The sequence below is a fragment of the Malus sylvestris genome, chromosome 5 (assembly GCF_916048215.2).
Source record: "Malus sylvestris chromosome 5, drMalSylv7.2, whole genome shotgun sequence".
Taxonomy (NCBI): domain Eukaryota; kingdom Viridiplantae; phylum Streptophyta; class Magnoliopsida; order Rosales; family Rosaceae; genus Malus; species Malus sylvestris.
In genome coordinates this window covers 18,046,956-18,072,641 of record NC_062264.1, presented here as the reverse complement: position 1 = coordinate 18,072,641, position 25,686 = coordinate 18,046,956, and the positions used below count along the sequence as shown (strand labels likewise).

General features: G+C 36.4%; 2 protein-coding genes across 3 annotated transcripts; one reads left to right on the top strand and one right to left on the bottom strand.

Annotated features, from left to right (window-relative positions):
- The first annotated feature begins 2,489 nt into the window (after window positions 1–2,489).
- Window positions 2,490–3,336, top strand: LOC126620644 (uncharacterized). The gene is made up of 3 exons (XM_050288857.1): window positions 2,490–3,018; window positions 3,105–3,235; window positions 3,303–3,336. Exons 1-3 carry the CDS (start codon window positions 2,505–2,507, stop codon window positions 3,327–3,329), a joined length of 672 nt encoding a protein of 223 aa, XP_050144814.1. The 5' UTR covers window positions 2,490–2,504; the 3' UTR covers window positions 3,330–3,336.
- Window positions 3,337–5,190: 1,854 nt separating this feature from the next.
- LOC126620642 (phosphatidylinositol 3,4,5-trisphosphate 3-phosphatase and protein-tyrosine-phosphatase PTEN2A) lies at window positions 5,191–12,072 on the bottom strand. 2 transcript variants are annotated; one of them, XM_050288855.1, is made up of 13 exons: window positions 11,926–12,072; window positions 10,512–11,027; window positions 10,211–10,312; window positions 10,066–10,122; window positions 9,274–9,339; window positions 8,225–8,401; window positions 8,009–8,095; window positions 7,827–7,891; window positions 7,668–7,744; window positions 7,057–7,103; window positions 6,797–6,927; window positions 6,633–6,702; window positions 5,191–6,009 (listed from the first exon to the last, which is right to left on the bottom strand). In XM_050288855.1, the coding sequence occupies exons 2-13, from the start codon at window positions 10,929–10,931 to the stop codon at window positions 5,470–5,472; spliced, it is 1,839 nt and encodes a 612-aa protein (XP_050144812.1). In that variant the 5' UTR covers window positions 10,932–11,027; window positions 11,926–12,072; the 3' UTR covers window positions 5,191–5,469. The 2 variants fall into 2 exon arrangements, with proteins under 2 accessions (XP_050144812.1, XP_050144811.1); XM_050288854.1 differs by having other exon boundaries at window positions 10,512–11,009.
- Window positions 12,073–25,686: the final 13,614 nt, after the last annotated feature.

Sequence of the window (25,686 nt, the reverse complement as noted above, 5' to 3'; positions counted from 1 at the left end):
ATTTAAGGTAAGTTTACAAACTTATATTTATATTATTGTAATTTATACAACAACAAATAAATTTGTGTGGACTCGTATGTTAATTTTTTTAAGTAATTAATACTTGCATGTTAATTTTTGTAAGTAATTAAGTAATGTTAACAATTACATGTTAATTTTTTTAAGTAATTAAATAATGTTGTATAATTATTCCCTAGGATAATTTTAATATGTTTAATGTTATTTATTATTTTATTTCCCTTACCATTTTCATAGTCATTCCAGATCCATTCCAAAGCTTGAACACAAAGGGTTCCATATTTAAGGTAAGTTTACAAACTTATATTTATATTATTGTAATTTATACAACAACAAATAAATTTGTGTGGACTCGTATGTTAATTTTTTTAAGTAATTAATACTTGCATGTTAATTTTTGTAAGTAGTTAAGTAATGTTAACAATTACATGTTAATTTTTTTAAGTAATTAAGTAATGTTGTATAATTATTCCCTAGGATAATTTTAATATGTTTAATGTTATTTATTATTTTATTAATATTAGGTTTTATTATCAAATAGGATTATTATTCATTAATATTAGGTTTTTTTATTATCAAATTGGATTATTATTCATTAAATTAGATTATTATCAAATTGGATTATTATTCATTAAATTGGATTATTCATTAAATTGGCTTATTATCAAATTGGACTATTCATTAATTAAATTGGATTATTATCAAATTGGATTATTATTCATCACTATGTTTTATATTAGGATTATTTTTAAGATAATTGGATTATTATTCATTAAATTGGATTATTCATTAAATTGGCTTATTATCAAATTGGACTATTCATTAAATTGGATTATTATTAAATTGGATTATTATCAAATTGGATTATTATTCATCACTATGTTTTATATTAGGATTATTTTTTTATCAAATAGGATTATTATTCATTAATATTAGGTTTTTTTTATTATCAAATTGGATTATTCATTAAATTGGATTATTATTAAAGTGGATTATTATTAAATTGGATTATTATCAAAAAGGAATATTATTCATCACTATGTTTTATATTAGGATTATTTTCATGAAAAATAATTATCATCATTTATATTAGGATTATTATCAAAAAGGAATATTATTCATCATTTATATTAGGATTATTTTTTTATCAAATTGGATTATTATTCATTAATATTAGGTTTTATTATTCCATATTATTTTTTTAATTACTTAAATTTTTACAATCATTTTCTTTACTTCATATTTAATTCTTCTGTAGAATAACTTTATTATTTAGGTTCTCTTATATAACCGTCATCACTACTATATTTTTTGGCCAAAAAATATTTGTCTAATTTTCATGAAAAATAAATGTAGGTACATTTACGATGTCCAGTGGAGCTACTAAACGTGATCCAGCTTGGGAACATGGATACCCAATAGACGGAAACAAACATGGCACAATTTGCAACTATTGTGGTCGGGTAATGAAGAGTGGCGGAGTGACACGACTTAAGTACCATCTTAGTGGATTAGATCCAGCAAAAAATGTCCAACGATGCGATAATGTCCCCCCAGAAGTGAAGGCATTCATCAGCACATTATTAAAAAATAAAAAACAGCAGAAGGAAAAGATAACACAGGGAATGGAAAATATTCGAGCTGGGCTACGGGGAGAAGTCTATGGCCAAGCGATTGACAGTGATGATGATGACGATGAGGACGAATGTGATGATGACATGGGACCTGAAGAACGACGCAGTTTGAAACAAGCATTACGTGCCTCCAAACAGTTAGCATGGGAAAGAGAACACCTTCATAAAATTCCTAATAGAGCACAAGGTTCCAGGACAAGTGGTGGTGCACAAATGAGACGGGGAGGCAGTCTTAGAGAATCACAACCAACACCACCAATAGCCCCAAGTTTATATAAGTCATCCAAAGCACGTCAAAAGAGTGTTTGGAGTTATTTCACTGGAGGTAATGTGAAGGAGGGAATGGGGCGTCTAATTAGCAAGTTCTTTATCTATGAAAATGTCCCTGCTGCGAAGGCATCATCACATCATTTCAAAAATATGGTAGTGGGATGTCAACAGGCCGGTGTTGGAGTACAACCTCCCACTCCCTATGAGATAAGAAACAAATATTTGGATATGGAGTATAAAGACATTGGCGAGTATGTTAACAAGTTGAGGTCAAAATGGGAAACTAATGGTTGCACAATCATGTGTGACGGATGGACCGGCCCGACCAGATTGTCTATCATAAACTTCATGGTATACTCCAAGGGAAAGACAATTTTTTAGAAGTATGTTGATGCTTCAAACCATATAAAGAATTACAAGTATATTTACAAATTATTGAGGGATGTAATCATGGAGGTGGGAGAGCATAATGTTGTCCAAGTTGTGACCAACAACGGTTCTGCATTTGTCAAAGCTGGAAAAAAGTTAATGAAGCATCATAATGTGTTTTGGACATCATGTGCAGCACATTGTATTGATCTCATGTTTGAGTCAATGGGGAAAAGAGAGAATGTTGCTACTGTGGTCAAAAGAGCTAGAACGATCACAAATTATATTTACAATCACGGTTGGTTGTTGGCAAAGATGCGTGAATTTTGCAAAGGAGAAATTATTCGTCCAACTACCACTCGATTCGCCACCAACTATATTGCATTAGACAGCCTACTCAAGAAGAAAGCAGGGTTGAAGCAACTATTCACTAGTGACGATTGGGCCAACCACAATTTGAGCCGCTCAAATACAGGTCGTATGGTGGAAAGTATAGTGCTTGATCATGCTTTTTGGACTCAATCAGAACATGTGTGTCAACTGTTTGAACCTCTTTACAAAGTTTTACGGATCGTTGACACAGAAGTGTATCCTACTATGGGGGCAGTATATGAGTTGATGTGTGTAGTGAAGGATGAATTGGAAAGAAAACATGGTGCAAGGTGGGTCATAAAGATAATTGAAGACCGATGGTATAAAACATTATACCACGATTTGCATGCAGCAGGTATAAATTATGTCATAATTTGCAATTCATTTCTTTAGTTGCATAAGTATTATTTCTCTTATTAGAGTATGTGTTTCTTTGAACAGCATATTATTTGAATCCCCGATACCAATACAGACCCGGTGTTGGAGATGATGGTAACCTTATACGTGCTGTACATAATGTATACTCTAAATTAGACCCTGCATCACCAGCAGTTGGCCAATTTGGAAATGAGGTACACAATTACTTAAATTATAATAATTACTTTGTTGGATTAAACTAACACAATTTATTGAATTCAGCTAACATGGTTTAAAGATGCAAGATGAACTTTTGGAGAACCAACATCAGTTGCTGCTCGAACAAATATGTCTCCTAGTGAGTATAAACATATTTCACTATAAGTTTATAATAGAATTTGTTGGAGTTATTAGGCTTATCAACATTGTTTTTCATTGTAGCTGAATGGTGGATCATGTATGAGACCGATGCACCAACTGTGAGAAAGTTAGCAATCAAAGTATTATCACAAACAGCTTCCTCATCTGCTTGTGAAAGAAATTGGAGCACATTTGCACTCATACACACAAAGCAAAGAAATAAGTTGGCTCATAGTAGCTTGGAAAAATTAGTTTATTGCTACTACAACATGAGGCTTCAAATTCGAGATAAGGAAACAGAAATAGATCATGTCGACCATGGTGACCCACTAGATGTGTTTGATATTGTTGGTGAAGATGATGATACAGAGGGTAACCAACTTTTTCAATGGATTAGACCTCTTCATTTAGATGATGATGAAGGCAACCCAGCTCCCAGAGTTGCTGAAGAAGCACGTAATGAAGGGATAAATGTAGAAAGAGTATTAGAGGAGGAGGTGGGATCTAGCAGCGCTAACTCTTTGGAAGAACTTTTGTGCCCAAGACCAAGAAACACTGGAATTCCACCTTCTTCCAATCCTACACAACCATAACATCATGCTGATACTAATGATAGCTCTAGTACAAGATCAGGAGACTCACCTACCACTGAAGGTGGGAATGATGAAGGACATAGTGGAGCTGGAGGTAGTGGTGGTGGATATGGAAACTATTATGGACCACCTCCCGGATTTATAAGCCCCTTCACTGGTGAGGCAAACTTCACGCATGCAACACAGGATGATGACCATGGCAGTAGGCGGGCAGGACCAGGAATTGGTGCCATAGGGAAGGACTATACTCGCAGAGAAAGAGGCAAGGGGATTTTGTCAAGTCAAGAAGATGACTCGTTATCTAGAACTTCGAACTCTATTGGAGTGGGAAGTAGTAACTATGGTAATACTCATAACCAACCATTTCCCTACCCTTCATATCCCATTCCTTTTGGGATGGAATCGAGCGACTCATGGAAACAATCCGAGACTCAATCTTCAAATGATTTTGCTTATGGACAAGGTCAACCAATCTCAGATCTATATGGGTAGCATGTTAACAATTACATGCAAAATTATTTTGGGGATTTATCATTTGATAACTACTCTTCACAATACACTCACTCTACACATAGAGATGATGAAGATAGTCAAAATTTTGAACCTCATAGGAACTCTATGTGGTACTAAGTCACTCATGTATCTTACCATGCAATGTATAAAGTGTAAAATATTGTACTAATTCATTATATATAAATGATTATGGTGTGTTTAGACTTCTTTCATTAATTACTACATATTTTCTGCACTCACAATGTTTGTCAGCTCGCTATATAATCAACTTGATAATGTTAAATCCATCATGCAATGTATTTCCTTCCAATTTTTTGTGATAAACTAATAGATAATTGACTAAATAAACATCCTGTAAAGTTTCAATAAAAATTTCCAAGTTTTTCTTACAATTTCCGTGGTTTCCATGTACTTTTTATCGATATCGATATTATCCCAATATTTCCATCGATATTTCCGTGTTTTCGGACTACCGATATTTCCGATATTACCAATATTTTCTTCCTTGGTTGTAACACAATTGGTTAAGAATATTTGCTTTTGCACCTAACGTCCCGTGTTTGAATCCCCTCCCCATAGTTTTAGATGAGTTTATAGTGTAAATTATCCTACTAGTTAGTTTACTAAAGATAATCCAACCCTTGTTCCTAAACCAGGCCTGAATATATATCAAATGGATTGATAAAACCTTGAAACCGAAAGTATACGCCAGAAAGCACGAAATGATATTTTACAGGTTTTCTTATCTCTTCCTTTACAAACAATAAAATGAATTCCAACAAATCCCCATCACAGTTCGATGTCAATTATTCGCATCTTCAAAGAAACCTTTTGCTTTCTTAATCCACTTACCAGAAACGTACTTTCAACTACAAACGGAACGGATGGTTGATGATGACCTAGTATCAGCAACTGGTGGACTTAAAATGCTTGCAAACCATATTATGTACAGATTTTCCCAGCCCGAGACGCACCCCCCTTGTTTACTCACTTTCAGAGTCCTCGTCATCTCCAAACGAGAAAACGGAGGCATCAGCAGCCATTGCCTTAAATTCACTTTCTGTGCTCGAAGCCTCAAGGCCTGGGGCATTTCCACCACTAACAGAACTTTTAGGCTCACTAGCAGCAGCTCCCTGTTTGGAGTCCGTGTTTCCAATAGAAACTTGCTTGGTCACATTTGTTAAACTTGAAATTTGATCTGGTTTGGTATCAGACTCGGAACTGGTGCTGGTACTGGCCACAGGTACACCTGTGGGTGGAGAAGTTGCTTCTGCTTGCCGGCTCTTAGCAGAGCCACCTTCCTCTGCCTCACTATCTGAGAACACATCATCCTTGTCTTGATTTCCGGGGCTTTTACTTTCTTGTGGAGCAGCAGCTGCACCTCCCTCATCCGTGGAAGGTTTGGTACCTGAGCTTTCATCTGGTTTCTTAGCAGAAGTTTCAGTATTAGGTGTCGTAGGAACATTGCCGCTATAATCCACTAAAACCACCTCAACCTGAAACCCTGGGGAAGGAAGTTTTCTCTGCAGAAGCCCACCATTACAGTCAAGTTAACCAAATATTGATAATTAAAAAAAAAAGGATAAGTTAACCAGTGATTTTTAGTAAATAATCATTTATGAGAGAATGCGGGTGATACGTGTGCCTCTGTACCAAGCATAGAAAATGGAATTTTTCAAAGAATAAGGACAAGCAGACTGAGTCCTATGAGTCTCTTCGAGATACCATCTCAACTATTTGAAAGCTCCAAGCTATTTCTCTCATTCCGTCACGAGGAGTGAGATAATAAGCGCCAAAAGTACAGTGACAATGAAACAAGTGTGCACCATTCTTAATGTGTACTAGCTTAGTTTGTTCAGCCAAAAGATCTTGTTTATCTTCAATATATAATGAATAGAAAAACTTCCCCAAGGCACTTTTTCCACATCAAAACTTCTGATCTAAACCAACCTTAAAACCCACCCCGCCATCTATTAGTTTATCCAGGTTCTGAGGCATATTGTAAAGCAAATACAATCCAAATATGTTCAACGATCCTGAGTTCAAACCAAGTTCTGGGCCAACAATGATGAGTTTCCAAGGTTTTGCGTTCTGTAAGTGCAAAAAATTACATGGAAATAAAGTTGCATAGTAACAAAAGATATACCTTGTCAAACCCATCGAGATCATTGTTGGTTAAAACTTTTCTATTTTCTGTCATTGTTGTGTTCAGCCAGCTGGAAGTAAAAATAACAATAACAATATTAAAACATAAAAGAATCAGTTCCAAGTCACACAAAGCATAAACGAATGGGGAGGAAGATTCCAAACCAGTAAAAATCTCCTTGACGATCATGAAAATGGACTTTGAAGTCCCCAACTAACTCTGTCAAACCAAGTTCCCCCGGCAGGGCAAAGACCATTACACCCTTCTTTGGAGCAGAAAACCAATAATCTTCTGGCTGTAGATATAATGTATATCCAAAACCCAAATTAGAAAAATGACAGAAGAAAGCTGAAAATAACAAACGGAATTAAGACAGAACCATGGATGAAACTTGTATCTAATAGTTATCAAGAGAAAAACCTACCGAAAGACCTTTTGTTCTAGGATGTTCTTTTGTGGAGAAGAGAACACCTGAGGAAGTATCAAAGCAAAACTATCAGCATGATAATAAGCCAATAAGCATGATATTCAAACTATGCAGACTTAAAACTCTATTTAACATGCTTTTCAAGCTTTTGAGTTTCTGCAGGCATTAGTACGACATAGTTCAACACAATCAAAATGGATACACATGCTTCCAATTTGCATCATAGATAAACATTGAGCTCAGCTCCAAGCTAGCTCTGAATAGGGTTATGAGCTCATTGATTAATTGGTTCTTTTACTCTCATATTTTTTTTCTCAAACATCCAACATTCATATAATAAAATTTTCAGAGTTTTGAGGTATATTATTTACTATTTAGTAAGGAAAAAAAAGTCAAGAATCTGCTGGTGTTAAGATATCTTTTAAGATTCAACAATTGCAAAATTACTTGAATAAAGAACTAGTGCAGCGAGAGATTTCTATAGCAGATAACCCTAAGCAGACAAAGGTAATTATAACAGATGTATTTTGGGTGTGGAAAGAATCATCCTTGGACAGAATAGGAAAGTGAAGGTTGGAAACAGACAGAGCAAGGATGCTGCAACACACCGTTATGATCAGATACAGTAATGGAGGGCCTGATCCAGTATGGGCACCTATGAAGCCGAAATCCCCTAAGCATGCACCTGCATATGATGCAAAAAAATTCTCAGCGTCAATGTGTAATATAAAATATACCACAACAGGGATATAGAGCCAGAAGTATACCTGCGCCCAGGTGGGTTTTCACCGTTGAAGTATGTTAAGATACGTTCAAAATATTTAACGTACCTCTGGAAAAAAAAAAAAAAAAACAACAACGAATTAGCCCAACAGGTATGATGTTAGAAAGACAAGTGAGATACCAAGAATATGTAGTACTCAAAGACAATATAGCAAATACTACTAACAATCTGACTCGGCAGAACAAGCCCTTTTCCATCAAAGCATCGTTTCTGGTTGTAGTAGTCAATAGACTCCTCAGCGGTCGGAAAGAACTGGAGAGACGGAGAATAAGTCTAAAATAAGAACTAAGCAAAATACAATATGATATTGATACACTAACTCATTTTTGCATGAGATTCGTCTTCACATCTTCCAAAAAAAAATACTATGAAGAAACTTACCTTTAAGTATAGGAGAAGACTGGAAATCATCAGTCCTGTTCTTGCCATTCCGGCCTTGCAATGCACAACCACAACATTCTCAATATCCTCTTTCAGCCATGCATAAGCACTTCGACAAAATAATGTTATTAGATGAATTGGCGGACAATTATGGTCATCAAATGGGAAACTAGCCACCTGCAGACAAAATGATAAATCAAATATAGAAAACTGTAGGAAAACCACTATAAGGACAATTACAATTGCCAAAACAGCCCATGCAATTAGCTTAGTTTAGCCTTTAATTTTATTTTATTTCAATGGAAAGGTTATATTCGATGAAGTAACAACGCAACATTCCTTGCGTCAAAGTAGGAAAAGTTGATGCCAAAAACTTTAAAACTTCTATAACAGATCCGTAAGAATATAACATAAATGTGGAGTTCCATAAGAACATTGAGTTGTAACCTAACCATAAAGGACTGGTCACTTCTGTTTTTTCTAGCCTCCATGGAACTGAACCTATGGTTTTGTTCTTGAATCTTGTGAACAAAATGGACTCATCAAAAATCAAGGTAACTTTTATGGGGATTCTACAAACCTAGCCTATGTTCTCAATATTCCAATACCATCAAAATTTATTTCCCTCAGCACAATACATTTATTATTAATATGATTATGCACTAAGATCCAAATAGTACATTGTATATCAGATGTAAAATATCTCGAGCAGCCCAGGAAAAGAGCTGTTTCCTATGATTAACATCTGAATAAATGATTTCATTCTCTCAACAAATTGGAAAATAGATTGATTGTATAGTAAAATCATTAATTCAAGCTAAATTGTTGTTAACTTGTTTTTCCTATGGAGGATCTACCAAGAGGGAAGTGTAAACGTTTTCTCAACGACAGGGTACTGAGGAGAGTTCTAGTTACATGCAATGATTTTTCAAGCACAATAATAAACTAAGCCATGCTTGAAAGTCAGGGCTGTCGCAGTTCAGATCACTAATTTGAATGGTTTAAATAAAAGTCATTAACACAACCATAAGTGACAAATCATGACTCACCTTTCCTTCAAATAATGACGCATCATAAAGCCTTTCAGAACAAAGGTTATATACTTTGTACTTGTCCTGCATATACTCCAGGGTAAGATACTCAAACATTTCTTTAAACAACAGAGTAAATCAAGAAAGGGTGCAATGCAGCCACTCCATGAGGAAAGTTATGGAAACAGTATCTAACATCTGTTTAAACCATATGAAATAACTCAAAGCAGTTCCAGTCAGTAATAACACACTATGCTTTGGCTGTGCGTGTCTGCCTAAGTGTTGAGTGATTAAAATTTATATACCACGAAGCAAAAAGATCATGAGATTCTCATTGGAAAAAGTAAGTTAAACAAAAGGTGAATTTAGCTCAAAACTGTTTTACACACAAAAAATATATCTCCATCTCTTAAAATTTTCAAGTAGGTAATCCATATAAATAAAAAAAAAAAAACGGTACTAATTGGAGACTCTGTGATTCTCCTTAGTAAAAAGATACTAAATGCACAAGAGAAGCACCCACTTTGAGGTAGGCAGATGAAGAGCCTTTTAAGAAAGGAGGGAGGGAGAGCAGGAGATGGGGAGAGAGAGAGAGAGAGAGAGAGAGAGAGAGAGAGAGAGAGAGAGAAAGAGAGAGAGCGAGAGAGAGAGAGAGAGATTTATTAAGTGCCCAAATATACTTAGAAATGTTATCATGGGATCGCCATGAGGCAATAAGTGGAATACTCAACGAACATTAACCATTAAGAGGATTTTAATAATGCTATCCAAATAAAAATGTATATACCATCAACCAAAATGTATTATTACCTTATGATGAGTTTCAAAGAACTTAATCACTTCTTCCATATGATTTCTGTAGAACCCCTGCATTACATAATTAACTAAACTGAGTTTTGGTGATACAAAGAAATAGGATACATGAAGGTGGAAGCAGAGTATATAACTTGCTAACCTCAACATATCCGAAAAAACCAGAGCTCATATCACCAGCAGGGAATCCCATGGCAATTATATTCTCCGTAATATAAGTCATGTCCAAATCAAATCCTCCTTCCTGTATAAAACGCAGAAACTTGAGGTTCTACAAATGATTAAAAAAACCATATCAAGTGGAGATGTCCTGTTTAGGAATGATAGAAACCACAGGGAGAGGAAGCAAAAGTAAAGCCGTGTATGACCCCTCTACTTGACTGTAAGAAGATATAATTACAGAAGACGACATCAGCAAGAAATCAACAACACAGGAGACCAACCTGGTATCTTCGTTTGTTTTGAGAGACAACATGCCTGGCTTTAACCTGAACAGCTTTCACTGCACTCTTAGAAGAGTCAACTATCCCTTTCGTAATTGTTCCAATAAAACCAGGTTGCAGAGTTGTTGGACTTTCATTTGAAATATCATCTGATGGTGGAGCTTTTGGAGACAAACGCAATCCTAACCCACTAGTAAAGCGTGAAAAACTCGATTGTCCACTATTCCCAGACTGAGAGCTGTCCTGCGTTGGTGCCAATGGCTGATGAAGTTTCAGATTTTTGGCCCATGATGACAAGCCAGAAGATTGCTTAGTTGGTGCACCATGAGAATCTGATCCAGAGTCTGTGGCAGGAGGAGGTTGTGATTCAGGAGGATTAACTGGAGGTGCAGGTGAGGAGTCAGCAGGTTCTGCATCCATTGTATTACCCCAGAGATCGTGTGGAGAATGGGAGATTGAAAATAGTTACAAACCCAACATACGAGATACCTTCTGTGGCTGAAATTGCAATAACAACTTCAAATACAGACATAAGAATTATTAAAAGACAAAAGAATGAATAAAAAGCATGGAACTTTTCTTTCAACCAATAGTATATATGAAAAAACCAACACATGCCAATGATTTTGTGTTTTCTGTCCTCAATTTCTAGTCATTCCTATTCTGTCCATGGGATACAACAGGAGAAAAAGCAAAATGGATTGTCGATCAGTTACATAAAGCTGAACCGCTTACTATTTAATACCATCGAACTGATGATCCACCAATCAACTATCACTCCACAAATTCATATGACAAGAAAGACCACAAGAAGAAAAAAGACACGACCCTAGTTGCTCTGAAGATGTAAAAATATCTTAACTATAAAATAAATGTCAGAAACAAAAAGCGATTCCAATTAGAAGAAAGAAAAAATAAACCCATAACAAATATCAACTCTTACAGGGTTCTCCCCAAATTTAAACAACCGCTTCATAGCTGCTACATTTCCAAGAGTTATTGCCCTCCCCAAACCAACCGCCAAAACCAAAGCCTATTATTCATCAAATAAGAACCATTGTTCCATTGCTAGGTACAATCACAGTCTAACACCATCGCCCTTCGAAAACTTAAACCGAATCAAAATAAACTTCAGCTTATCATCCCTCATAGACAATGTTGCCAATTCAAGCACAAAAATTCCTAAATTTATTGCAATTTCAGATTATTTCGAATAATTTAAATTACCAAACAATCAGATTCTTTCGGATAATTTAAACTGAAAGATCACAAACTCGGCAACCAAAAATACAGAGAGATAAATTGAATGGCAAAAAATATGAAATAAATCGAAAATACTAACTAAGAACAAGAAAACGGGAGATAATTGAGAAATTAAAGGAAACTGAGATCGACGAATAGGATCCAATCTCACCGAGATGAACAGCCCCGAGAATTTAGAAGCGTCGAGGATCTCACACCAGTGAACTCAAAGCCTGTCTAGGGTTTGGCAGGGAGAGAGAGAGAGAGAGAGAGAGGGAGAGGATGTTGGTAATCAGGAGGGTTTGCAAGGTCTTTGCGCTGTATCATTTTCACGTGCTTTGGGTTTGGGTCAACGTGATCGACGGTGGTGATCTGGGTTTGACTGCCTGATGTGGATGAGGATCTTCGGTTAGATCGTCACCTCCAAGGGAATTAAACGGTAGGATGAGCGATGCCTTTTTGTATTTTTCATTGTTTCTCTTGCTATAAATTCGTAGTAATTAAAATGAAAATAATTGAATTGTGGGAGAGTTGAATTGAGAAAGAGACAAAATCAGATTATTGTTAAAGTTGTTTACCTAAACTTTTTGAAATTGGAGTAGAAATGGTAAAAATTCTATATAATTTGTTTACTAATTCACTTGAATCGGAATGAGAATTAATATGATTATTGAAATACCTTGTACAAAAATACTAATTATACAAAGGAAATTGACATGTATGGGCCATTTTTGACACGCCCGACCCTGATATTCTGTAAATACCAGGGTAGGCACATGTTGGCCGATACCCGAAGGTGACGAAGCCATATTAGGATGCATGAGAAATAATAAATATAGACAATACTTGTAAATTTAAATACAATAATTATGCAATTATGGAATGTGTTTAGAGCATACAACTAATCCAATGCGAGAGTGCCTTGATGCTGATGCGAGAGTGCCTTGATGATGAGATTGTACGCCTTAAATCTAAGTCTTGAGGGGGTGCAAAACAAAACATGAGTTGACCAAGTTGATATATAAGTAGTAATAAAACAGTTAATCTTTAACGTACTAACCCCGAGGTTTAGAAAACTTGTATAGCATAATAAGTAATAGGTTTTTCCGAAAACCTTAGCATGCCATAAAACCTTTTATAAAAAATATATCTTATATAATGTGCTTAGTAGTAATAGCAAAAGGCATATATATATAAACATATATCTTCATTCGCCTGAAGGCACAACATCTCCCGCCCGAAGCCAATATAAATATCTTCCACCCGTAGGCACCAACCAAACACCCGGCCGAAACCAAAATAAATATCAATTGACTCGTAGGCCCCTACATCACCCAACTGAAGCCATATATAGATATCATTCGACCTCTAGGCCCTTACATCACCTGACTGAAGCCATATAGAGATATCATTTGCCTGTAGGCAATATCGTTTGAAAAACTACTAAATAAGTACATAAACATAATATTTCATATATATATATATATATATATATATATAACTATCTTAATCGGAGTTCAATAGCTAAAACGTCATATCGTAAAACCACGTTCACAAGTGTATATATAGTCATCAATCATATATATCACAAGGAACGTAAAGTTGATAAAGTATGGTATTCCAAAATATTCCTAGTAAAGCATGATATCTCATAAAGTGTAAATCTAATTTACTCATAAACGTTTCATAAAACGTAACCATTAAATCATGCTTTTCATGTATGTATTTCTAACAGTAAAATATGCATTTTATAAGGGGTTCACTCATAGATACTTCGTCGTTGAAGAGCCATGCAAACTAGATAGGATGGAAACAGCATAAACAATTGCACCTAAGCACATAAAGGTACCAATTAATAAAACTTTATCATAACGATTGAATTTCTAGAAACGGACATCATAAATAGATTCAGGACATCGAAAAACATAAAAAGGGACCTCGGTTACCCTCATACGCCGTCATGGGGCGGCGGCCCTGATGGCCACGTGCCATTTTAAGTCGCTGGAAAAGTCGTTGGGGTCACCGTGGACACATTACCTCCATTGGAAGCACGTGTGCTCCACGCACCATTTTAAGTCGCTGGAAAAGTCGTTGGGGTCACCGTGGACACATTACCTCCGTTGGAAGCACGTGTGCTCCACGCGCCGGCCAAGACAGGCGCCCACGCGCAAGCCCATACGCCACTATCACGCTGGCTAGGGGTCTGGGATCCGACTGGGTCTGGTTCCCATTGGGTTTTGGGCTTGGGTTGTTTTTGGGCTGTGCTGGACAGTTAGGCCGGTTCCATGGCCCAACAATTTGGGCCAAACAAGGGTTGTGGATTGGGTTTTGACCCGTTTTCAGGCCAGGTTGGCCGAGCTTGATGGAGAAGGAAGCTGGAGCTTAACCCCAAACCTAACTAAAACAAGTTGTGCAATATACCAAATTGAAGCCCAAGGAACAAGGAAGAGATTCGTACCAATTTCAAGACGTGAGGTGGCCAGAAAACGCTCTGAAACCCACGGGTTCTCACTGAAAACTAGGGAAGGTTTTCCCGAGGTGTTCTTCATCCAAAAACTACTCAGAGGCTTCTCAAAATCACTTCTAAACATGATAAAAGAGGTTGCCGGATGAGGAAGTTGCTATTCCATAAGGTTATGGGTTGGAAGGCTAGTATTCGTTGAGGATCTTCCTTCCTCCGCTGAGATGGTGACTTGGTGCATTCATGTAAGTATGTATGGGTATATGTGTGTGTTGTTTTCAGAAAGAAAAGGGAGAGCGCATAGAGAATAGAGAGAGAGGTTCGAGAGTTCTTAACGGGGAGGGGAAGGAATAGAGAAGAAGGGAGGTGAGGGATTTGGGTCGGGGGACAAAATCAAGGGTGGGCCCATTGGGCACACCATTTAAGACCAAAAAGTAATAATTCAAACAAATATCCTACAACCCAAGTGAAATTACCAAATTACCCTTTCGATTCGCCAAAATAGGGATGGGTTGTGACAATCTACCCCTATTAAAAAAATTTCGTCCCGAAAATTGAAATAAAGTACTATACATAAATAATCGAAGATAGGAAATAATATATGTATAAAAAAGAAGTCAAGTCAGAGTGGTTACATCAAAGAAAATATGCCACACTGTCACAAGTAGGTTGCAAAATCCTCTTTCATGCCTCCAAGCTCTTACTTTCTTCCCCCATCAGCATAATTGTAAAAATATACTTTATAAAGATATAAAGTCGAAATTGTATAATAATGAATGGTCTAAAATATGTACGTAGTAAGATAGCATCAAAATATATATGTACTAACATATAGATCGAAAGTTAGTACTGAACTTAAAACTGAAAGTAGCAAACACTCAACCGAACATTTGTAACGTCAAAAAAGACAATATATATATAACTAATATAAGGTAAAACAAAATACTCGTACTAAGAATTAAAACAGAAAATGGAAGTGGGTCCCGCCCAAGCATTCGAAACGTCACATACTTCGAGAACAAATGTGTTTTTGGGTCGAGCCCCAACAATAACTAAATAGTAACAACTATTGCATACGGGTCTACTTTCCCACTTGCTTAACGAACCCAATTAAATAAGTCATCGATATTACGGTCGGCCGCCCGCGATATTGACAACCCATTGTTGTCTCGATAAGCAAGTAGTAATTTCCCAAGGGTTCAAACATACCAATTTCCAATCCTAAGTCAACAATAACACAAGCACACATTTTCTCAAATCATGAAATCAAACATCCGAAAACCAAATCACAAAACCCTACTGTCTAACCAATGCTACTAATAGGATCTATCATACCAAGTATTAAATAGTGCCATACACAAACTGAAAATAAAACTATCATCGTAACTACTCTAAAAGAGATTGGTGCAAAATATAATCATTCAGAAACGACAAATCAAAGGAACGCAACACGTCATTCAAGATCTAGATAGTTCGTTCAAGACTATCCAACAGTCTGCAAATAAAAAACAATGTGATATAGGACAACCAACTTAATACTCAAAACTTTCACAGAAACTTCAGAAGTGAAAAGCACATCACAATGAGGTACAAAAGTGAGGATACACCGAGAGCTAGAACAATGTGATTCATAACAACTAAGCAAGTTGATTCATTGAAAATTTCTCTCGGATTCAGCGAACAGCTATGCCGAAAAGGCTAAGTGAACACCCACGAATTTAAAGGTCAAAACTAGTCCAACAAATCTAAAGTATAATATAATTGGTGTGAATGCATAGCCAAGATGCAAGAATACATATAAGTACCTAACTTGATTCTGTGGTGGCAAGTCGAAATGGTTGAGTGCGGACTCGACTCTGGTGGTAGTCTAAAGTAATCTGATGGATGGGAACTCAAACCTTTTTCCCCATTCCAACTTTCACAATAACTTGTAACAACAATAAACTCAAGGACAATAATCTCTAGGATATTCAATCACTGGTGATAATGATTCGCTCGATAGGATGTTAATGGGTGATTGAATGGCTAATGGTTCCAGCTAAAACTTTCGGATCTGAGTGGTTCTCCCGAATAATCTCTGTAGTTTAGAAATGGTACAAAGTGTTTTAGGGTAACAAATCCAAAGTTGACTAGAACGCCTTCCAGTACCCGGAGGTGAAGCAAATATTTTGGTCGAAATCGATGATGATCGAGATGCCAGTCTAATAAAGTCCAGAATGAAGAATTTTGCTAAATGGTCAAAAGTATAGTCCTCATGGACTGGTAGATAATACGACGAGTGAGTTGACCAACGAGTATCAAAATAGTCTCCATGTGTACAAGGCGATTCATACAAGAATTCTATGGTGATACTTACTCGCCTCCGTTCGCATCCTCAATGGGTCCCCTACAACCCGAATAGGATAACCATGGAAATTTCTGCCCACCCCCAAACAGGAATAGAAAGAAATTGAGATAAGCTCGATGGCTTCCATCTCACCGCTTCCATTTCAAACTTAGCTATTTCTATGTGAAACACACAACAACTTCTTTGGTTAAAAAGGATGGAACATTTCTCACCGTAGAGAAAACGTCACCAGATTTTACAGCAAGAAAGATCATTATCAGCTCTAGGTCAAAGATAGGATGGTTCACATCATATGGTTCCAATCATCAAGAGGCACACGCGTTACTTGATCCTGCTACATCAGCGTGCAACCAAACCTTTAATAATACACCACCACAAAATTCGAAAAGTGTAAGAACTACGATCAGATGAGACAATACCCCATTGTCAGAAACTTTATTCACCGTCAACATTGCAATAAGGTTGACTGATTTCTTAGCCAAAAGGAAATAGGTCTAAGCTCAAAAGAATAGTTAAGAACTGCTGATATGATTTGACAAAACCAAAGACATTTCGTAATTTACCACATCTTGTGAGGATTTTCAATTTCCAACAATCGTAACCCTTTTTGGAAATTGATGGGAATAACGTTTGCTACCAAAGAAACTCCCAAGAAGAGTATCTACTTTAAAATGCAAACAACGCCGAATAATTTGACGTACAGCTGACAATTGATGTTTAGTGAACTTGACCTCGTGGTTGGAGTAAGCAAGAAGGTTATCGATAAAACAATCACCGAGAATTTCTCTAAGGGTCCATATGAATCTTCTCAGCAATAACGAGTCAGAAGGCATTGATTCGATCCCACCAAACTAACACTTACTAAACTTCTTACTCACTCTCTCCAACACGAACTTCGAATGTCTCGAACAATTTCCTTATAGATGTGACTCTACCCGTCATTCCTAGAGAACGCATGTCGCAAAGTGACATCACCGATTTAGGTCTTCTAAATTCAAACCACTTAGATTTTTTTTCCACATTCCAATGTAGATATGACTCTGCCTGCAATTCCTAAAGAACGCATGTTGCAGAGTAGCATCACCGTTTCGGGTCTCCAGTTGGTCTTAACAAACATATACCATTAAAAACTTTCCATTTCCAAACATTCATATGCAGATTCGACTATGCCCGCAATTCCTAAGGAACGCATGTTGCAGATTGGCATCACCATCTCGAATCTTTAGTTGGTCTTAACCAGACTTCCTCGAACTGAGATTTCTAATTCACGTCACTTCAATGTAAAGCCGACTCTGCCCGCAATTCATAAGGAACACATGTTGCAGAGTATCAGTCCGATGTTGAAAGTCGTCCAACAATCCATTTCGTCACCGCTGAGGCACAATCCCGACATGAATTCTAGTATTTCAACCAGAATGTGACAATTCAAACAAAGAAAGGTTTGCACAACTGTGCCGAATGACATCAAATCTGGAAATCGTGACATCCAAATAATGTCATGACCGACACATTACTACAACGATAGAAGATCCTAAGTATGCTCTTAACAAACCACGTTTTGATACCAAATTGACACGCCAGACCATGATATTCTCCAAACACACCAGGGTAGGCACGTGCTGGCCGACACCTGAAGGTGACAAAGCCATATTATGATGCATGAGAAATAATAAATATAGACAATACTTATAAATTTAAATACAATGATTATGTAATTATGGAACGTGTTTAGAGCATACAACTAATCCGAGGCACTAAAAAGGAATAATATAAAATTGAATGGACAAAAAGATGGGTTGTGGATCGGGTTTTGACCCTTTTTCAGGCTGGGTTGGTGAGCTCGACGGAAAAGGAAGCCAGAGCTTTCCAAGCTCCGTTCAACCCCCAAACCTAACTAAAACAAGTCGTGCAATATACCAAATTGAAGCCCAAGGAACAAGGAAGAGATTCATACCAATTCCAAGACGTGAGGTGGCTGGAGTTGGCCGAAAAATGCTCTGAAACCCACGGGTTCTCGCTGAAAACTGGTGAAGGTTTTCCCAAGGTGTTATTCGTCCAAAAACCACAAAAAACTACTCATAGGCATCTCAAAATCACTCATAAACACGATCAAAGAGGTTCTAGGAGCTTACCATGATGGAGGGTTCGTCGAAGGAGAAAGTCGTTGTTCCACGAGGTTATGAATTCAAAGCCTGGTATCTGTTGAGGATCTTCCTTCCTCCTCTGAGATGGCGACTTGGTGCATTCATATAACTTTGTATGGGTGTGTATGTGTGTGTATTGTTTTCAGAGAGAGAGAGGGAGAGCGCACAGAGAATAGAGAAAGAGGTCTGAGAGTTCTTAACAAGGATAAAAGGGAAGAGAGAATAAGGAGGGAGGCGAGGGATTTAGGCCGGGGGACAAAATCAAGGGTGGGCCCCTTTAGGCACACCATTTAAGACCAAAAAGTAATAATTCAAAAAAATATCCCACAACCCAAATGAAATTACCAAATTACCCTTTTGATTCACCAAAACCGAGACAGGTTGTTACAATTTTATTAATCTTGGGATAAAAATAGGATTTTTTGAATATGCACAAAACATGCACATGACATGCATAAGAATATGACAAAAATAATATTTTTTGAAAACATGAAAAGACTAGATTACCCTCTCATATAATGAATCGTCCAACCCAGACAGCATTTGCATCTTCTCCAGAAACCTCTCTCAAATGCACCTTCTCCAGAAACCACTCTCACCCAACTCCCAACTGGGAGAACCCTAACCCCCAAATGGTGTGACCCTTTTCCCTCTTCAAATAACAAATTAGGCTTTATGGTTATGTAATTGCATGTATTTTGAAGTTATTTTGTTCATGGTTTGTTTGACATTCATTTTTGCAAGCTATGTAATTATTGTATGCATGTGCTTTTGATAATGGGTTGCGAAAAAAAAAGGATCAAGTTGTGTTTCCGATGCATAGTTGTGGGACCATGATTTTCAAGAGTTGGAGTAAAGCTCTCTGTGTGTGTGTGTGTGTGTGTGTTGTGCGTGGGCAACTAGATGTTGCGAAAAAAAAGGAACAAGTTGTGTTTCCGATGCATAGTTATGGGACCATGATTTTCAAGAGTCGGAGTAAAGCTGATCTAATATTGTTAACTCATAAATCTAACCATGGACTCACTAGCTCCGAACAAAGCTGAATCAAATGGAGTAGTGGTGCCACCACCCTGTTACGGGGCAATACGCGAAGTCCTGGTGACTCCACCAGATGACTATGTTTGTTCCGTAGTACACGCGATTTAATCAGGGTATGGATTCATACAGATCCTTATGTCATGAAATTTCTACAATTTTGGAACTTGGTTTGCGTCGCAAGTAATCACAACTCATAAGAGGGTGCAATATCTATTTATAGTTATCCTTTAGAATTCTCCCAGCTTAGAACGAGGATTATATTCTAAGAAGCTCGCTCTCCCACGGTATAAATATATCCATCTAGGGTTCGTCTTTGGTAACGCATTCTTAATATATTTAGTCTCCTGCTCACTACTTGAGTCCAAAACTGCTTACTAACATGATCATCGGAGAGCCTTTGGCCGGCACACACCTCACCCCCTCAGTCCTAGGCTTACTTATAGTTGTTTTCTATTTTACAGGTTGCTCGAGTTTGTGCCTCCACCATTTGTAGCGCGTAAATTTGATTCCAACACACTACATTAAGAAATCATCACTGCGATTTCACGCATTTATCATAAAGATTAGACGAGATAACTTCATACACTCTCATAATATTGTCAGAATATAACATGATATTTGATTCGTTTTCTTTTTTCCCACGAGACTCAATTGTATTTGAAACATGATTTCATAAACTTACCGGGTCTTCATCGCTTATCATACTATTACAGATTGTATTTTAAGGCTCTGATGGATAAAGCAAAAATTCCTCCAATTTAGTGAAAGTGGACTAAGAATTCCAAGCTTTTATTAATGACATATCACATGCCACTTTAAAGATAAATCCAAAGGCCAATTGTCATGTAATTTAGTTTTAACCTTTAGCATGTTCCAAGTGACCTTTGAATTTACATGTTTAGTTGCTTTCGTTTTGTTATTCTAATGGGTATGATGTATGATGTACATTGCCTAGATTGTCATGTAAAAGATGTGGCTTTCGCGTTTTAAATTTTCTAGGTTGGGTAATTAAAATTTAATTTTAAAACCTATTTAGTTCATAAACAAACTTGTGGATGGCCAGGATTATTTTTGTGACTTGGAGCCCTAGTTTGGTATTGAGGTGCGTTTGAAAGAAGTGGGTATCAAAAAAAGTTGGGAGCTTTTTTATGTTTGGTAAACATTCAACTTCATTTTTTTTCCACAGTTTTGGGTGAAAAAAGACAAAAACACAAAGCTGCAAAACCCAACTTTGAAAAACTAGCTTTTTTTGCTTGCCCAACTTATGTGCAAACCGATTTCGTAAGAGGCGCTAAGGCCTTTAATGAAATTTCCAATACCCAAAATGGCCTTTAGCAATTAAATAAATTATACATTATACCCGTCGACTTTGTTGCCGACCCCGCCACGTCTCTCTTCTGTCCTCTCTGACTCTGAGCTTCTTCGATTTTCTAGGACAGGAGTGGCGGGATGTTCGTCAGATTTCTGCGTTTTGTCGAAATTCGGGGCCTCTTCGTCGGATTTCTAGGCTTTGTCAAAATCTAGGTTGCACAAAGAATACTAGATTTGCACCCTTCTGCTTGACACCCAAAATCTCAACGGGAAAGCCTCGACGCCTTCACCATTAACACCAACGGTAAGTCCTGAAATTGGAGTTCATCCCTCTTTCGCAAGTGAAGACGAATGGCCACTTGGGTTGGACCCAGAAGAAGCTGAGGACATGCTGAAAGCTCCAAAACGAGGGTGGCGAGCGGAAAACGACCAAGTGGTGGTAGTTGTGGGCAATAATGTTGACGACGAAGCCTTTAACACAGAGGGAACTCTCCCACGACTTTTCCCAAATCTCCGTCAAGAGAGCAGGGATTGCGATTGGTGTTGCTGCAATGGTGGTCTTCGATAAGGGAGTGGAATTTGTCGGCAATCCAACCTTCCTTAGGATATGGTAGAGAGAGACAGAGAGAGAATGATGAGAAAGGGAGTGGGCAGCGGAAGAGGAAAGAAAATACAGGTTTTGCAAAAGAGGAAAACCGAACCTTGGAGAAGAAAATAGAATAAAAAATTATGATTTCATAATAAAAGAAAAGATAAAAAGTAATAGTTGTATAGTAAATAGATATTATAAATGTTGGATTATATGTTGAATGTTGAATTATGATTTCTTGTTAAACGTTGGATTATATATTTAAGATAAAGTTTGTAAATATTTTTCTTTTAAAAATAAAGTATATTTAGTAATTCACTTTTATTTGTTAGGAAAATTTAATGGCACATCTAGTATTATACCATTTTTGGTCATTTCACACAGTCATAATTGTTTTACATAAAAGTTTACCAAACACTATAAAACTGCTTTTTTTTTTTTTTCAAAAACACTTTTACGAAAAAGTTTACCAAACACTTTGCTGCTTTATTTCACAACTACTTATTCTTACAGCATAGCAGAAGCAACTTTTTTTCAAAGCACAGCAATATCAAACCAGCCTATAATCCTTTCATGAGATTGTAATCATGACACTAGCCCTGTCCCAGTGAAAGGAGATGTGTATCAGTATGAGAGAGGATCCACCTGCTATTTTTGCTTTATTGTTCCACAGTTCAAAGGACAATCATGGTTGCATTTTCTTTTTCTTTTGAGTGGACTCTGCCAATTGGTGTTCCAAGCCAATGGTTATTTGACAACTGAATTTATTTATTTTTTCTTATTTAATTCATTCTCTTAAATGCTAAAATGTCACTCCGAAAATGTAAAAATAAACAGAGTTACCACGTTTGTGAATAACCTTTCAGTTCCGTTTGTTCTCAGTCAGCCATCTACTTTGTTTTCCGATGAACATCTTCGTCACTTAAAAAAAAAGAGGGGGAAAAGCCCATTTGTTTCATTTTAGTATCATATAGTTGTTTGGGACATTCAATGGTCTCTCCTTCGCTGTACGGATATACTCGAGTCTTGATCCCTCTTATTTTCTAGAAAGATCTGCAGGAAATTTATGATTATCTCCGGTGATGCTTCCTGCCCAACTCTGGTTGTTTTTACTCCTCCATCTTGTCTATATTGTAGGTTTATTTTGGAATTGGAATGGCTTTGTCTCTTGATTTGTTAGCTTTTATTTTCTTGGTTTTACATCAAAAACAAAATAATAAAGAGGTGCTTTGCCCATTTTAATCACAAATCCCAGGCAAACAAGAACACTTTAATTATGGGTAAGGGTTATCAGACGAGGAAGAAAAAGATCTGAAAAAGTTGAACTCCGTTTAGCTTTTTTCGCCTTGGGACAAACGTTTCAGCATTTAAGAGTTTGTTCAGTAAGATTAAAAAGAAAACCCAGATGTCAAACAACCATTGGCTGGAACACCAACTGACGTGGAGTTACCGGAATCCTAAAAAAATTTCTCGGTGAAGAGTATTAGATATGTGTATTTTTTTTCTTGGCATTCCACTTTTAAAGTCACCTATTGCAAGCACCATAAGAACCTGTTAAATTGTTTAGGTTGTTTTTTTATTGCAATCCGTGAGGTGATAGTAGAGCTTGCAAGACGTCTATTTTGTCATGTTGCATGTACAGACAAAATATATGTGAATTGCATGCTATTTATGTTCTTTATGCGAAGGCATTATATTTTGAGATTACAACTTTCATAACTGAAACTTTGAAATCCGTCATTTTGGTTGCACACGGATTGTTGATATAAAGTAAATAGAATGTAAATGCAAACTGAAATACTTATTTTACCATGTCGATTCAGCTATCTATTTAGTTTTTGAATTATTTGGAGATAGCTATGTTGATTTGTGGTTTTGTGGGATTTGCTAAAGTAAAATGTGTATTTTCAAGATTGATGTAATTGATAATGCGATTGTCTTGCTGCTGCCTTTTAAGTATGATTCATTGCTAGGTGTTGTTATCCAGATTTTGGGTATCTTTTTGTAGAAATGAATCATATCTGTTGTGGATTGCGGTTTCAAAACCCACAACAGAACGAGGGTAGTTTTTCCAGTACCATCTATATCTAGGGAGTTCAATTCCTCCCAAATGAGGAATTGAATTCCAAAATTTGTTGGGTTCCACTAATTTTTTTTTATTTCCCAATAAATATTAAATATTGGAGTACTTTGTAATCAGGATTCAATTTCTCTTTTTGATTCCAATCATGGTTTTTGACTTCTTATATGCAAATGATATTTTCATTCTTCGATGAAAGCATGCTATTTTTATCATACAAATTTTATAACAAAAATCGTTCATTCTCTTTATTATCAGCTAACGATTATTTTTAGAAAAATCTATTTGATTTGGATGTCGTTTAGTCATTCATATAAATCACAAATTAACAATGCATCATGGGAATGGATTCTAATTATGACTTTTGTACAGTGAGATGTCACATTGTTTTTTTAATAAGAAATAAAATAGGGGAGGAACATCAGAGTCTAAATACCCCATTATAACACCAAATACATCAAATATAAAAGCATATTAATTTCCCATGTGCTTTTAGTTTAGTGGCGGAGGCTGAAGCAGTGCGGGCGTTGTTGGCTTGGGTTGATATGGAATTTGATGTGGTTCATATTGAATCAGATTCTAAAGGTCTTGTGGATATGATTAATGGCAAGGTTCAACCAAATGTTGCAATTAAAGCTTTTTTTTCTTGATATCCAATATGTGAACCAGCGGCTGAGGTCAGTGGATTTTATTTTTGCTCCTCGTATTTGTAATACGGTAGCACATCTAGGGGCCTCTTTCGCCTTATGTGAGGGGGACCTTTATGTTTGGGACTGTTTTGAGTCAGAATGATTGTTTAATACTTTGACTTTTGATGTAAACCTTTCAATTCGAATTTAATGAAATTCTTATCCTTGGAAGAAAAAGAGAGGGGAGAATAGACTAGTTGCATACGTGAAGCCGATTAATAGAATGTCCTAAATCAGTAATAACATATGCGAGGAAGTTTGTCTATACGTAGACATGCCGACAATAAATTGAATTAAATCTTCGAGCCCAAAATATTATGTCACCAATAATAGTCTTCAACCTCTAGGAAAGAGAATACCAACCATTGATAATATCGATGATAAGCTTCAAGTCTCCTTCAACAACTACGTCTTTGACGTTCGCAGCACTGTAGCCTTAGCATTCAAAATATGGTGCTGAAGAATAACTATTTTCATGTAAGGAGCCAAATGTTATCAATCAGTAGATAAAAATGCCAATAAGATACACACAAGTATTGTTGAAAAATGGTATCTTTTTTTAGGCTCATGTATTTTAATTATACCAAGTTTGCCGTACAACACTTTGTATGTAGCATGAACTATCCGTATTTTCCCCTTTGTGTATTGTCGTCTATGCATTAGTTGTTGGAGCAATTATGTTTTTATTTAAATATTTAAATATATTTATGTTTTGTTTTATTACCAACATTATATACATAACAACCAATTTATTTTGGCCTTATCAATTAGATAAGGAGTTATCTCCTCTTAAATATGAAACGTGGGGTTCCTTTTCTATATAAAGAAGAAGATCATGTTATTAAACATATTCAAACCGTTTTGTCTTTTCCATTATGAATTTGCTTTACGTTTTGACTATTATTTATGCTAATAAATATTCAAACGTTTTTTACTAATATTTATGCTAATAAATATTCAAACGTTTTGACTAATATATATGTTAATAACGTGTAAAACAGCCCATATACATAGAAAAGCATCAGATGAACTTTATATATATTCAAACTGTTTTGCTCTTTTCAATGCGATTACTTTATGTTTTGGTTTTTCCGTTTAATCTATCCAATCATGTTTCACTTTAGCTTTCTATGTTTTTGTCTGTCTAATAACTCACCAGGTCCTTTGATTTTGAATTTTTTTAACGTGAAGAATTTGACCGTGGGAGTCCTCATTAATCTCTCAAATTCTCAACGTCTTTTTCTCTCTAGTATATATATAGCAGTCCTTGGAAT

Excerpts from the sequence above, each read along its gene's own strand:
- LOC126620644 (XM_050288857.1), top strand. The coding sequence starts at position 2,505 with ATGTTTGAGTCAATGGGGAAAAGAGAGAATGTTGCTACTGTGGTCAAA. Across the intron at positions 3,019-3,104 it reads CCACGATTTGCATGCAGCAG|CATATTATTTGAATCCCCGA; the intron begins GTATAAATTATG and ends TTCTTTGAACAG. Across the intron at positions 3,236-3,302 it reads TTGGCCAATTTGGAAATGAG|CTAACATGGTTTAAAGATGC; the intron begins GTACACAATTAC and ends TATTGAATTCAG.
- LOC126620642 (XM_050288855.1), bottom strand. The coding sequence starts at position 10,931 with ATGGATGCAGAACCTGCTGACTCCTCACCTGCACCTCCAGTTAATCCT. Across the intron at positions 8,402-9,273 it reads CGTCATTATTTGAAGGAAAG|GTGGCTAGTTTCCCATTTGA; the intron begins GTGAGTCATGAT and ends TTTTGTCTGCAG. Across the intron at positions 7,892-8,008 it reads TTGTTCTGCCGAGTCAGATT|AGGTACGTTAAATATTTTGA; the intron begins GTTAGTAGTATT and ends TTTTTTTTCCAG.